At 35.8% G+C, this 13,946-nt stretch overlaps 2 protein-coding genes across 2 annotated transcripts; one reads left to right on the top strand and one right to left on the bottom strand.

Moving 5' to 3' along the window:
- The first annotated feature begins 188 nt into the window (after positions 1 to 188).
- LOC137396501 (uncharacterized) lies at positions 189 to 5,041 on the top strand. The gene is made up of 3 exons (XM_068082798.1): positions 189 to 479; positions 1,524 to 1,655; positions 4,699 to 5,041. Exons 1-3 carry the CDS (start codon positions 420 to 422, stop codon positions 4,819 to 4,821), a joined length of 315 nt encoding a protein of 104 aa, XP_067938899.1. The 5' UTR covers positions 189 to 419; the 3' UTR covers positions 4,822 to 5,041.
- Positions 5,042 to 5,256: 215 nt separating this feature from the next.
- Positions 5,257 to 13,542, bottom strand: LOC137396500 (uncharacterized). Its single transcript, XM_068082797.1, has 6 exons — positions 13,164 to 13,542; positions 11,554 to 11,770; positions 10,722 to 10,874; positions 9,681 to 9,845; positions 8,540 to 8,732; positions 5,257 to 5,595 (listed from the first exon to the last, which is right to left on the bottom strand). The coding sequence occupies exons 1-6, from the start codon at positions 13,491 to 13,493 to the stop codon at positions 5,457 to 5,459; spliced, it is 1,197 nt and encodes a 398-aa protein (XP_067938898.1). The 5' UTR covers positions 13,494 to 13,542; the 3' UTR covers positions 5,257 to 5,456.
- Positions 13,543 to 13,946: the final 404 nt, after the last annotated feature.

Here is a 13,946-nt window from a genome sequence, read left to right as displayed (position 1 = left end):
ATTTTGAGGAACTTTTCCATATAAAATATGCGTGCGGTAGTTAATTAACAGACTATAATTCTATTTCGCGAAATTGCCTAGGATCCTGAAAACTATATTTTCACGCGTTCACTTATGTTGAAACTACACGATCGTTGTAGTATCGCAAGCTCAAGATCTAGAGTATCGACGGCCCCGAAATCAACACAAAATACTTTTTAAGTGAAGCTTGAATTGAGTTATAGAACTTGTCTTAGAGTATTTTCTGACTAAAGACTTTTATTAAAAATAATTTGATGAAGTTTTGTTATTTTCTCTGCATTATTTTACAGAAATTCAACTTACAAACAATGCTATCTTCATAAGGCAATGCTTTTTAGCCCTACTTTCATTCGTCATTTTAGCTTTTATATTTACAGGAGGTTGTAAATAGTATCATCATGGCAGATTTGACAAACAGCATTGGATCGTTTGATTCAACCGGAGAACTAGTACAACAGGTGAGTATAGTAAATAGTCAAAGGGGGTCAAGGGTAAGACGTTTTTTTGTCTCCAGGGCGTGTTCAATACAGTTGTAAAATTCCACGCAGGCTCAACATTTCGGACAGTGTAGCTATAAGCAGACAGGTAAACCTATTGCCATCTCAAACAGTATTTAATTTTTCACATACAGTCATATGAGTGTTGTATCATATATGATGTTGCGATGGAGGGTAGATGCTGAGGAAGTACTTTCAAATTAAAATTTATCGGTTGACAGCTTTTTGTATTGTATAGCTAGATGCATTTTTCATCAGAAATTTACTCTAGTTTTATCAATTTCCAAGATTTGTTTTCTGTTTATATGCCGGTTTATTGTAAACCTAGGCTACTTGGTCAAGTTTCAAATCTAAACCATTTACACAGTCAACATTCTAAAACCATGAACCCTAGCTATAAATTGGCTCATTGATGGCATCAAGCAGTAATTTTACACCAACCTGTCCTGACAATTGAATTTAAAAAATTGGACATGCTTCTTTTCATTTAAGAATGATAATTGGTGAATTTTTTGTATGGTAAAATTAGCTTGCGTTCTATTTGTTAGAACAACTTTGCAGTCACTTAGCTTAAGGATTTAATTGCCAACAGATAGAAAAATCACCAAATTTTTGTTCATTAATCTCTGGAGAATTTCATTAAATCAATCAAATTATTGAGCATAATAACCTCTTAGTAAATTCGTGCCTGTCTGCTTTGAGGGTTGTGCTAACAATATTGGTTCATATGCACTCGACCGCTGAAATCATAAAGTCAACATTTAATATATCACCAACACCCATGGTATTAATCTGATCTATAGAGTAACCATCTTTGATCAAAATTTTTTTCATTTCCTATATGCATTATTTGTAGCTTGAAATACTGAACTATGTACATTATCACTGGGTGACATCTCAGACATAGTGTGTATGTAGCATTTGATTGGCAGAGAAATAATTTTATCTACAAAGTGCTATTGCTGCACTGTTGTTGGAAATCTTGATAAAACTTATTATTTGAAGCTGGCATTATTGAATTGGCTGAAGAAAGGTGATGCTAGCAGCAAGAAAACATTGGAGCAGATGACACAACTTCGAGTTGTCTCCCATGTATGGAACAAGCTCAATTCTCAGACAGAAATAGATGATGCAAGGGTAATATTCTCTAATATTAGCTTGGCTAGTCTCTACTTACTGCTAGCTCATTAAAGACGAACTTACACTTACATAGAAAGTATCAGTATGTTTCTATAATTTGCCATTGTTTTTGATGTTTGAGGTGATCTGGCCGTCAGGATGTTTTAAGACTAAAATTGACTATACTTAATTGCGGTTAAAACGATCAGAAGAAAATACATGCAAAGTGATGTCACAAGTTACTAGCGTTGCAATAGTTGATATTGGCTATTGCCTTGAAGTTGCAGCGTTATGTGTCTCTATTCTACCAGCCTCTTTGCCGAAGTTCAACGATAGACGTCATAATCACACTTTCGCTTAAATCTGAGTGTTTCAAGAAAGAATCTCATTCAAACTATTATAGCTCTAGATTGTGTAGGGCTACAAAAACAAAAATTACATCAATTTGAAGCTGGATGTTTTAGCTTTATATTTATGTTATTTACATTTGCATCACTTCAATGGTATAAGTTCCCCTTTAAATAACAGGAAAAATAAGTGTGAGAGAATGTCATTAGTTGCGCATCTACCTGTCTCTAATGTTATTGATATTAGCTATTGCGTTCAAGTGGCAGCAATACGGGTCTTCTTTCTTTTGGTGTTTTAGCTGACATGCAACTGTAGGTGTAATAGTCGGGCTTTCACTAGAATCTGGGTGTTCTAAGAAAAAATCTTATTCAAACTATTATATCTTTGAACTGAGTGGGGCTACAATGACAACAATTACATCAATTTGAAGCTTGATGTCTTAGCTTCATATTTATATTATTTACATTTGCATCATTTCAATAGCGTAAGTTCACCCTTAACGAGAATCTGCGATGTTTTTGCCAATCTGAGGAGGAAGCAACACAAGGTATTGAATAACTGTAAATGAAATTTGCATCATAAATACTTTAAAATTCTGATGTTGGATAAAATTAAATATTTAGAAAGTGATTAATTTTGGCGAGGCGTTTTGCCCAAATGCGTTTTGTCTATGGTGATTAGCGCAGAAACAGAACAAGTACTACTCTTTCCCGATAGGGGTCGCAGCTATAGGCTTTTATATTGCAGTTAGTTTAGCAATTCGTAAGGTAATCAGCTGCCGGCATCTGTAGTCAAAGCTCGACATCCGAAGTGAAGCCGTTGCAGGATTTCCTTTGTATGTCAAAATTGTCATGTGTTGGAACTAATTTTCTTATATGATTATCTTATTTATTTACGTTATTTTGATTTTAATGACACATACTTAAAATAATTGCCTTACACTAAAGCAAATGCATTTTATGTGAAATAAATAAAAAACTAAATCTAGAAATCTAAATTGTATCTGACAAACTAAATTTCTCAAGCAATAATTGATAAAAGTTTTTGTCATTCCACCTTAATATAAAAGACGTGTAATTCGAGGTGTGGGCTTAGCGGTACAGAGGACGTAGTTTGAGGTTTTTATTAACATATAGAACCTATCCGACTTGACTATAAGTTAATATAACTCTTATATTTATTGTGTTGATATTTGATATATGTATATGATAAAAGTATATGATAAGCTATCAGGATAAAAGTATATGATATATACCGTAAATACCCGTGTATAAGACACACTTTTTTCTTATGAAATTGACCTAAAAACCCAGGTGCGTCTTATCCATGGATACATTTATTATAAAAATTATGCATTTATCATAATATCGAAAATTGATTTTAAAAATTTCAATCTGACAATATTTATCCTCGTTGTCACCATTGGCAGATCGTAGGTATTTCGACTTTCCTCAAGTTTGCCGTGATTTTTGAAAGTATGCTCACCATTAATCATCCATTCGGCCCATTTCTGTTTTAATGCTGCTTTGAATGGCTTATTCGCAATGACATTCATCGGTTGCAGAATACTGGTCATGCTGCCGGGGATAAAGACGAAGTCTGTATTGTGCTGCTTTAATTTTGATTTAACATTGTTGGCTGTACGGCACCGGAAAGAGTCTAACATCAGCACTGATCGCTGTCACCAATCATTCGACATTAATTAAAATTAAATAAAACTAAAATTAGGATGCGTCCTATATACAGGTTTTCCATCGTTTTTTTGGGTCAAATATCCGCTGCGTCCTATACACGGTATCGTCCTATGCGTGGTATCGTCCTATACGCGGTATCGTCCTATACGCGGTATCGTCCTATGCGCGGGTATTCACTTTATTTTTTACTCTTATAGCATCCAGTCTCTCCACTTGCTTCTGGCTTTCTTTTCTTTGCATCCCTTTCACATTCTACTTCATGATAACTACTAGATGGGTTCTATATATTTGATCCGAAGATATTTGCTTATACTTTGTTATGATTACTTGCTTTAATTCTAAGCACAGCATTGTTACCACTTGCACTTGTCTTCTTGGTATCCACGTATCCTTCTTGGTAGCCCCTTCCGTCTGTCTGTCTGAAACCATGGTTAGAGGCTGGGATAAATTATTGCTCCGTACAGTATTCAAATCTGTGACATGCCACTTAGCTGTCCGACACTCTAACACCTGTGTCAATCGACGGCTGTCTGGTATTTTTTTAGAAAATATTAATTGCACATGCAGTTATTCGCTGTGCATTATCAGCACATCTGACAGCCTTTCGTGGCAAGCTAGACTGTCAGAGTACTAGTAACTATAACAGGAAGGTACGAAGTACTATTAAATGTTGCTTTAACACTGTTGAAATTACGTGAAGGAGAACTGCATACATTTTGTACTGAATGACAACTACAATGTGTCGAGAAACTGAGCATCATACGCTAGAAATTCTGATGTCGAGTTGCTTGAATTTGCCATCGAATGGCCAAAACTTTGTATATTAAAGTGAATATCAATTGAGGTGATGTATATACCGTAATAAGCTCAGGGCATCTCATGTAGAACTGCAACCACATCTTGTTTGCAGATATTATAAAACAGTTTGTCCTATTATTATCTCCCCGTGTTCAGCTATACATCAGATATACTTACCGCCTGGCTTTGCTGGTCAGGTAACTACATTCTGTGGCTTTCAGGCTAAGACCATTCTCACTATCAGTGACTATGTGAAGAAAAATCCAAGAGCAAGCAAAGCTGATGTCACAAAGTTTGTTGCTAAAGAAATTGAGAAATTTGCTGCCACCGTGGATTCTCTCTAGATACTTACACTGAAAAAACTGCAAACTGTGCATTTATGTTATTTCAAAGTTGCACTCATTGTTAAGGTTCTGCGTATCTCAAAATGATTAGTTTTCTGGCAAAGAGTCATATTTTTAGTCATATTTATGTTTTAATTGTGATGTACATAGCATATATCAAATTGTTCAGACTGTATTATATCTTTTATTTTTGAATTTAAGAAAAAAAATTGTGAACTGATCTGACCTTGATGACCATAAATCGCGGTTTTGGTAATGGCTGTCAACTTGGCTTGCCCAAAACCTCTATGTAATAAAAAAATTTCATAAATGAACCAAGCTTGTAGCTGAGGAAGAATACCAGGATGTTGAATTCGTTCGTTGAGTTCAAACTGACAAAAAGCCCTAGCAAATTATCATTCATAGTATACAAAATTTTTCGCTGTAAGGCTTTTTATCAAAATTATATAATTTTATGCTTTTCATTTGAAACAAAGTAGAAGACGACTTCCAAAAGATAACAACAACAACTTTGTCAATCATTTTTATTGATTCTGCTGGCCTAATAACGACCATAATTTTTTAAGATTTTTATACATGTTAAAATCCTTACAAGTGCATGGATTTGGTGAGATCATAATACCCATAATGCAATGTTAAATATCCACTTCCTGCCATTCAACCGCTGTTCCAGGTGGGACTATTGTACACCAATCACAGTTATATGTTCCAGTGATGACGAGTTCCTTTATCTGAGCTCCCAAAGTCACCCCTTTTCGGGTTACTGTTAAACACCTGTTGAGGAAACAGAAATCACAGTTTTCGCTATTGCGCCAAGAATATACCCCAATCGCAAAAAACATACACACAAAATATGAATAGCTTCCTAGAGGCTACATCTATGCCGCTTTATGGCTCGATTGATCTGCTATTTATGAATGCAAAACATTTTTCCATGATTAATAATGTTTCGTTAGTATTGATTCCCTCATATAAAAGATATGTGTTAACCCTTTAGCGACCGCGGGCTTTCGGCTGGAAATTCCCCAGCGTACCAGTGCATTTACTATGGCGATTTGAGCCTTCGACACCACTGCGTAAAAACTGCATCAATTTTCTTCAAAATTGAGGTAGTTACATAAATTAACATGCATCAGAATCCTGAGAAATTTCTCTACAAGCTGATACTTTTTTAATGTAATTAGCTTGCATTTGCTTACCTGCAAGAGTCGCAATTCGTTGAAGCTACGAGTTTTTTATGTTAGTACGTCATTTTCCATTGTATTTTATATTCACTAAAAGCAATTGGCAATGTTGTATAAATAATTATTGCATGGATTCATATGTTCACAACAATTTGCAAAAAAATTTAGTCGTCCAAGAGCATTGAAAGCGGAGTTATGAGCTCCGATGTATAGCGGGAGCGCCATTGGAAAAGCTCGAAACGCCATGTCCATAAGCAGCGCAAGACAGCCATCCGACAAGGTTGCTCCAACTTTCGTGCAAATTGGCACAAAACTGCAAATGAATATGCATCTGGAAGCTGAGACATTTTCCTGCAGAATGAGATTTTTTCCTCCAAACAGCTTGCAAAAACTTTGCAGCTAGACATCTATATATGCGCAGTTACCATTTTTTGCTCTGAATTTTTATGCATTTCTTGAGACTAGATTTATGTAAAAAATTTGCATATAAAGTCATTGCACAGATTCATGTGTGCTGCAGCAAAGATTAACTGGATGTGTGCAAGAAGAATTGAGTCGTGAGCCTATATTCACACATTTGGTGAAGCAGCAAAAGACAGGAAGCAACATTTATGAGCAGAAACAGCAAATCATGGACTGCTAGATTGCAGAACAATATGAGAACTGAAATATTTGATTAGACTGCTGCTCTGAAGATGGCAGTGTGCAACAAATACAGCACATTGATGCACAACTAATACAATAGATTAGCAAATGTATGTACAAAAGCTAGCAATACAAAGCAGTGAAGCATTTGCAGAAACTAAATAAAATACCATTTGTAAATAAATTTAGCTAGCATGGTAAGGATCAAAACATGACTCGCACAAAGATATTCCAAAATTGACTCCGCTGCCAGTGCATTCAGCTTGCTCATCGACAATGTATACAGACAATTGGTGCACATAGCCAGAGACAGCAACGGAAAGCAAATAACATAATTCCAAAATTAGATCTTTTAGATGGAATATGCTGTCTGAAGTTGAGCCAGCCTTTCCCTGCCAGCAAGCTTTCATCTACAAATATAAATTTATCAGATAGAAAAACAGAATAGAACCAGTCGCATGTCATGGCAAAACATTTTTTAATTTGAACAATTTATTGCCAGTAGGGTCTTCAAAATTGTCAATAAAGTGTAAACTTGCTTCTAATTTTCTTTCAATTTATAAACTGATTAAAAATCAGCGTAGATAATAAAGGAATGTGGACCAGTAAGGCAATAGAGTAGGCTTTTTGAAAATACCTATATGCAAAACTAAACAAGCAACTTGCCAAATATTTATCATCAACAGGCTCCGAAGCATCGCAATGTTTCTGAAGGCCATATTTATTCGTTTCGTTAAATAAAACATGTATCATGGCCGATGTTTAAAAAGCTTTGAATAATAAAAACACTTACCTGTTTAAGAATTCAAAATTATACTCCTCCCAGGCTGTCAGCAAAATGTAATTCTTTTGGTTTTAAATCAGCTCCTCTTTGATATCCGCCATTATTCGCCGTTTCAATGCCGGCCGTTTCAGTCTCACTTTTGCAATCCAATTCATTCTGTTGATTTTCTTTTTTACTTTCATCGTCTTCCTCACATGTTTTTGGTCTAAAATCCTCTTCTTCACTTTCAAACCAGTCGGTATCTTCCTGTAAACGAATCTTTTTAGCAGCGCCTCAAATATCGAGTCCGTTCATGATGATCAGCTTTCCGTAAAGAACGTTCAACTTCTAACAACGTGTTCTTTTTGCACATGCGTAGAAGGGACTAATTATTGCCTCAAAATAGTAGTGTGATATCTTTTAAAACTCTTAAAAATATTAATTAAAAATTTTAGTGCCGTTTTTAAAATAAATAAATGAATTTAAAAAATACGTATCGAAGACTCAGATCTGACGGGCAATTACGGGTTTGGTACGCTGAGACTGCGCTCTCAGCCCGTCAGATTACGGGAACGGTATTCAAAAGGTTAAATATCAGGAGCTGGAAAATGGTAGTTAAAACAGGTTAAGAATTGTCTGCCCTGTAGAACAAATCAGCAATTATAGATGCATGTCTGCTAAAAAGTACATCTATGTTTCTTTTCTTGCTTACTAACAAATTAACTGACAAGGGATAATAGAAGATGTGACATACATTATATGTAGTAAAAGAGCAGCCCGCATAGTCAGGGTAATAGTTTCACGGCTAGTGTAAAATGGCTAACAAAACAAACTAACCGTTCGCATCTTTGTAAACTTACCATTAATTACTACCAAAGCTAGACATTGATTATAACTTTCTGGTTTGTGTTTAAAACTTTCTTGGATTACTCCAAAAAAGTAAAATTTGTCATATGTTAGCTTTATGAGTACATGAATGCAGCCTCTTCGGTTCAAGTGACCCTCTCAAGGTCACTGACGATTCCTATCAACCCCCAACCATCGCATATTTTTCTAATTAACTTCTACCACGAAGATCTTTCACACTTTAATTTCCTCTCTAATTCTGCTGACGAGACCAACTCACCTGTTTGGTCCCTTGCCACGGCTCTGACTCTTCAGGCCATATGTCTGAGCGAGTTGATGAAGAACTTTTCTGTCATCTGAAGAAAACTCATTACTAAAAACCAACATGTCAGACCTGCCAGCCTGGATGTAAGAGCGAAAGAAATCTCCAGCGCATTTCCTTAAAGGCTTGGATCCATCGCCAAAACCTAAGCCTGCAGCAATAAAGCCAATGAGCATTTTCACTTTACAAGCCGAATGCTCAGTGTTGCATTGGTAATAGAATAATTACCTAATGAATTTGAGTAACTTACCTGGAATGCTAGATCTTTACTACAACAAAGTTATTGTAGGTGTCTATAGTTAATAAGGTTAACATTTTGTTTTGTTACTATTTTTAAATGATGATTTTGATGATTTTTAACAGGCATTGATTGCATTAGATAATTACTATGGGTTTCTATACCACTCTATACGTCTATACGATATTTTCGCCTTATGACGCCAACAATGAAACGAGCTAAAATCATATAATCGTATACCAAAATCCAAATAATTTTTCATTGTAATCGTAGCAAAACAGCCTATATTTAGCCATTACTGCTAATGATTTCACATTTACATTTAAACACCTTTACAGTTTTATTTTTCCTTCTAATTTATTTCAACAACAAAACACTTCTTTCATGATATGAAATTTAAAAGTTGTAGTTGTTTGACAAAGTTTGAAAACCTTTGCAGTTGTTTTCTTTTTTTCTTAATTCAATTGGGCTGCACAAAAACACTTTTCCCAGGATATGTAGTTTAACAGTTAAAATGGTAAATGTTGCGTATATTACAAAAATTAATTTTTTTGTCCAAAGATGTTTTTATTACCCGGGCAACGCCGGGCATTCATCTAGTCTTTACTATAACAAGAGCTGGTTGGGAAAAAACATTGTATCATACGGGATTCAAACTCACAACTTTTAGAGCGGTAGACTGAAACTAACAGCTACATCAACCAACTACCTCTTAGCTATGCAGAATAACTGTACACATAGGTATTACACTTGATGATTACACTCTCAAACTTGATTAGGCTCTCAAACTAACCCGATTCTAGTATTCATAGTGTCTGCAAGTAGTCTTTCGCTCATAATAATAGAACTAGCTTGCATTACCTTGCCTGTTAATAGTCGTCTCTACGGCCACGGGTTCCTTGATGCCTTGACCCTGAGACCCAAGGCCCGTGCCTTCAGTCCACCCGATCAGTTTAAGAAGATCATGACCTTTTGATGGCAGTCTCGTCTCCTCTGATGTCCCTTGTATCCTATCACTAGTCACAGCTGCAATATACATGTATTGGATATTTCTCAAACAAACCCTCCAAACAACACTGTTTTTTTTCTGATGCAGTTAGTGCTGTTTGCGAAGTGACATTATGGAGAGATACCTCCCTTGTAACTTAAGGTTGGTTCACGCTGCCACCATATGTCAGCGTTTTTCTTTCCACAATTATTCGATGATTATGTGCACCATAAACTGAAGGTATCGTCGAGGCAAGATATTCAAGAAAGTTTGGAGCTGTAAAGCTTCTTTGTTAGTTCATCGAGCATCGACAGCTGCCTGTGCAACGTGTACCACTTCGACAATGGTGATTGGGTGTCATGGATTGCTCAATCCATATTTTTATGACAGTTGCTGCGGGACTAGCATTTCGTCGCTTCTGCGACCGAATTGTATAATGAGAACGCAGGGCCGCGGACTATTTTGCTGATGTAAACACGGATGGGTTTGTGATAATGTGAACATTGTTATCCCAGATGATCCCTGAAATATTGTGTAACTAACACCAACATACAGCGATATAGTATAAACCAGCCTTTAGTGTCCTTCTCTAGTGGTGTTGTACAAACTGTTCCATATTGCCAATTTGTACTCTAATCTAATCTCGGAAAACTTTCCAATAATCATTATAAATCAATTATCACATTAATCTGTTAACGGTACTTAAAAGCTGGTTGATTGCCTACCTATTGTATGCCTATCATGGATAATACGGTTTGTCTCAACGTGAGTGGTAACAACTCCTTTGGAAAAATGTAACAATGCCGACATACATATATTGAGTTTCAAAAGTCATAAGAATTTGTCTAGTTATCTTCCCATTATCTACTTAAAATCGATCCACTTGAAAAGGAGTGTAAACAATTCCTAACTACCTTTAGTGGCAGCACTCAGTTCCTTACGAATGACCAGCCATGACCTCGGCAGCAGATACTCCAATAACTTGTAGTGTAAAAAGCATGCCACCTTCTTTAATCTTGTCCTGTTGCTCTTCTCCAGAGAACTTATCAAAGGAATTGCCTTCTTCCCTGATAATGTAAACATAGCGGTGATAAAGCAACTAATAGATACAGTAGTCTTAGGTACAGAAGGACTCAGTGGCTGAATTCCATTTTCATGTATGTACTATATAAACAGAGAGCTAAGGAAGTGCCATGAATGCTATATTATAACACAAGTTTGAAAGATTCTTTAGTAATACAATATAATCTTAAAATTGTTACTATAATAAGAAGCGTGTCTGTCCGTAGCCATGTTTATCGGTTGGGAAAAAATATTGCTTCTTAGGAGATTCAAACACGCAACATTCCGTTTCTGTACCCAGCATTCTACCACCTGTTCCAACAATTCACTTTACAAAACCGTCGAATTATTGGGCATATAATTATCCTATGTGCTAAATTGGCACACCTAACAATCTCTCACGCCACTTGAGACAGCCAGGCTACTTGTTATCATAAAAACCGAACAAAATGAAGAAATAAATAGCTTATTGCACTCACAACTACAAATAATCAACTGATACTCAAACCAACCATTATATAAAAAGTGCATAGTACCAAGTTGTTTTGATTTTTATCATCAACATCTTTTAGCATGTTCTAACGCACTCATATCTATGAACAATGCATAAATGTTCTGAGAGAACAGAAACCAAAGTTCTGGTAGCAATTGCTATAAATTGTGAGCCAATGTTCTGAGACAAACCTTTAATGCGTGCAACGACGTGTGAATCTAAGAGGAGCTCAAAGTTGTTATTAAACTCCCTGGAGTCTAAGAAGTTTCTGGACAGGGAAAGGCTGTTGGACAGGGTAGAAGAGGCAGTGGCAGCCCATGTGATAATAAAAGATGCGACTGGATCTGGTGAGTTGAGAATGAGCAATCGATGAATCATTGACGTATCTATATCTATGAAACGTTGCATCTAAAATGTGTAATTTTTAGTTTCTGGTAACCAAGGTATCAGGAAACTACATCTCTTACATCAGCATTATAAAATTACAAAAATAGTTTCAATATTGCTGTTACAAAAAATTTTTGGAAAATTAATTTATTTTTTTTAAATTATAAACCCATATCATTTATAAGACTAATCTTACCATGAGAAGATAATCCCACCATGTATTAGTTTCTCAAGAGTAATTTATTTTTTTTAAAATTATAACTCGTATCATTACAACTACCCGACTAATCTTACCATGAGAAGATAATTCACCATGTATTAGTTTCTCAGTTTCGATTATTGTTAATGCTATGGAAGACTATTAAAGATTGAGTTGTACTCCCATTATTACATGTATCTACCTATATATAGATCTCAGCATTTGTTTTTTGTTTATCCGCGTGTCCAGTTATAGCGAAAAAATTTTAGTAATGAACAATCTGCTTTGAACTGGATTTGAACCTGTAATATTCAGATTTGTAGACGGATTTATCCAATACACTACACTGTCTGCCTAGCAATACAGCGGGATAAATTGTGTACATACTCATTACACATGTCAACCTTTCATGGCTTCGCCCTACACACTTCAACTAGGGGATGCGTGAAGCCATACCAGAAAAACAATGTGCCATTTGTGAAGAAGAATACTTAAACTATTGCAGGACTTGCCAATCTAGATCTCTGATGTTATTCACATAACTTCAAGTTATACAGATAACTTTAAAATAACTACATGCCTATAAAAGACTAGCGGTAAGCACAACGATGCAAAATATTTTTTTACATTTTCAATCAGATAGCCTGCAGGCGAGCAATTGAGAGGCCGGTTCTCAAGAACTAAGCAGAGACATTGCAGAAGGATGGAGCATATGTGAGTGAAGTTAGGAAGAAAAAAAATGTAAAACTTTTTTGTTCGAAGTGTTCTACCAAAAAGTGTTAAAATACATCGCGTTTACACATACATAAGCACACAAGCAAACACAATAGGATTTTTTGGCTCCAACAATACTTCGACTGCGAAAATTAAACAAGATATTCAATGTTTCACTTCAATTTACACTTATATTTTACTATATAAAAACAAAAATTCCATTTTCATATTATTACACTAGTCTGCATTATTACACTTCCTGTTATGATGTTTACAGTAGTGCTGGTGTGCTTAACAAGTTAATTCCAATTTAGAGGTAGCGAAATGAAAGAACCTTCAGGTCACATGACTCATTGTGAACTAATCAAATTACTCTTTCTGGTCTAGGTAACAGTTGTCAACTCGTAGGCATATTAATGGCAGACTGTTGACACATGTATGCCATACAGGGTACAGTTGGGTCAGTAGACATGAGTTACAAGCTGAGGATGCAAGACTTACCTTTTCGTACACAGGTAGGTGATCAGGTAGTAGACTAGGCTTACCAACAGGCAGCTGCATGACACCGGGAAGTGCTCCAGCTTCGCTATGCTTCACATTGCAACTAAGACTACTTGTCCTTGAACTTACACCATTGCTGTTATTAATTGTAACTTGTAAACTTTTAACATTTGACTTTTTACTCGAAGCATTTAATTTAATGCGAAGATCTCTCGGTGATCCCTTATTGGTTGACTGTGAGTGAGAATTAGAAATATTTGTGTTTTGACCGTGTAAAGTACTAGAGGTTAGTTGGGGTGTATCATGCTTCTCCTCAAACGTACTTGTCATACAACCAGCGCGAACAAATGCTGGAAACTTAGCTTTACTAGTCGAAGGTTGATCCTCACTCGGCCTCTTTTTCAGCTCTGAGAAACACAAACAAGCCGAGCGGTCATAACTGTATGATATTTTATTAATTGTAGCTGTGTAAAATCACATATATACATAACTTTTATTGAGAATGTTATAAAGAAGTGATCCATGCAGAATATACAGTATGTGACAATATAAATCGGGTGAGTTTTTAGCAATAAAAAGAAAGGCATAGATCATGCCTTACCACTGCTAGCCTGCACAAATTCAATTCGTTTGGCTTCTTGTTCTTTTCTGTCTTTCCTATAATCAGCGAGTTCTGATAGTTGTGAAGACAATTCCTTCACCTCATCCATGACTTCCTTTGGATATCTACGATACGAGCAAGTCACGCAGCTACAGTATCAACCACTACAAATACTGACTAGT

The sequence above is a fragment of the Watersipora subatra genome, chromosome 5, assembly GCF_963576615.1.
Source record: "Watersipora subatra chromosome 5, tzWatSuba1.1, whole genome shotgun sequence".
Classification (NCBI taxonomy): domain Eukaryota; kingdom Metazoa; phylum Bryozoa; class Gymnolaemata; order Cheilostomatida; family Watersiporidae; genus Watersipora; species Watersipora subatra.
This window is presented reverse-complemented; position numbering and strand designations above follow the sequence as displayed.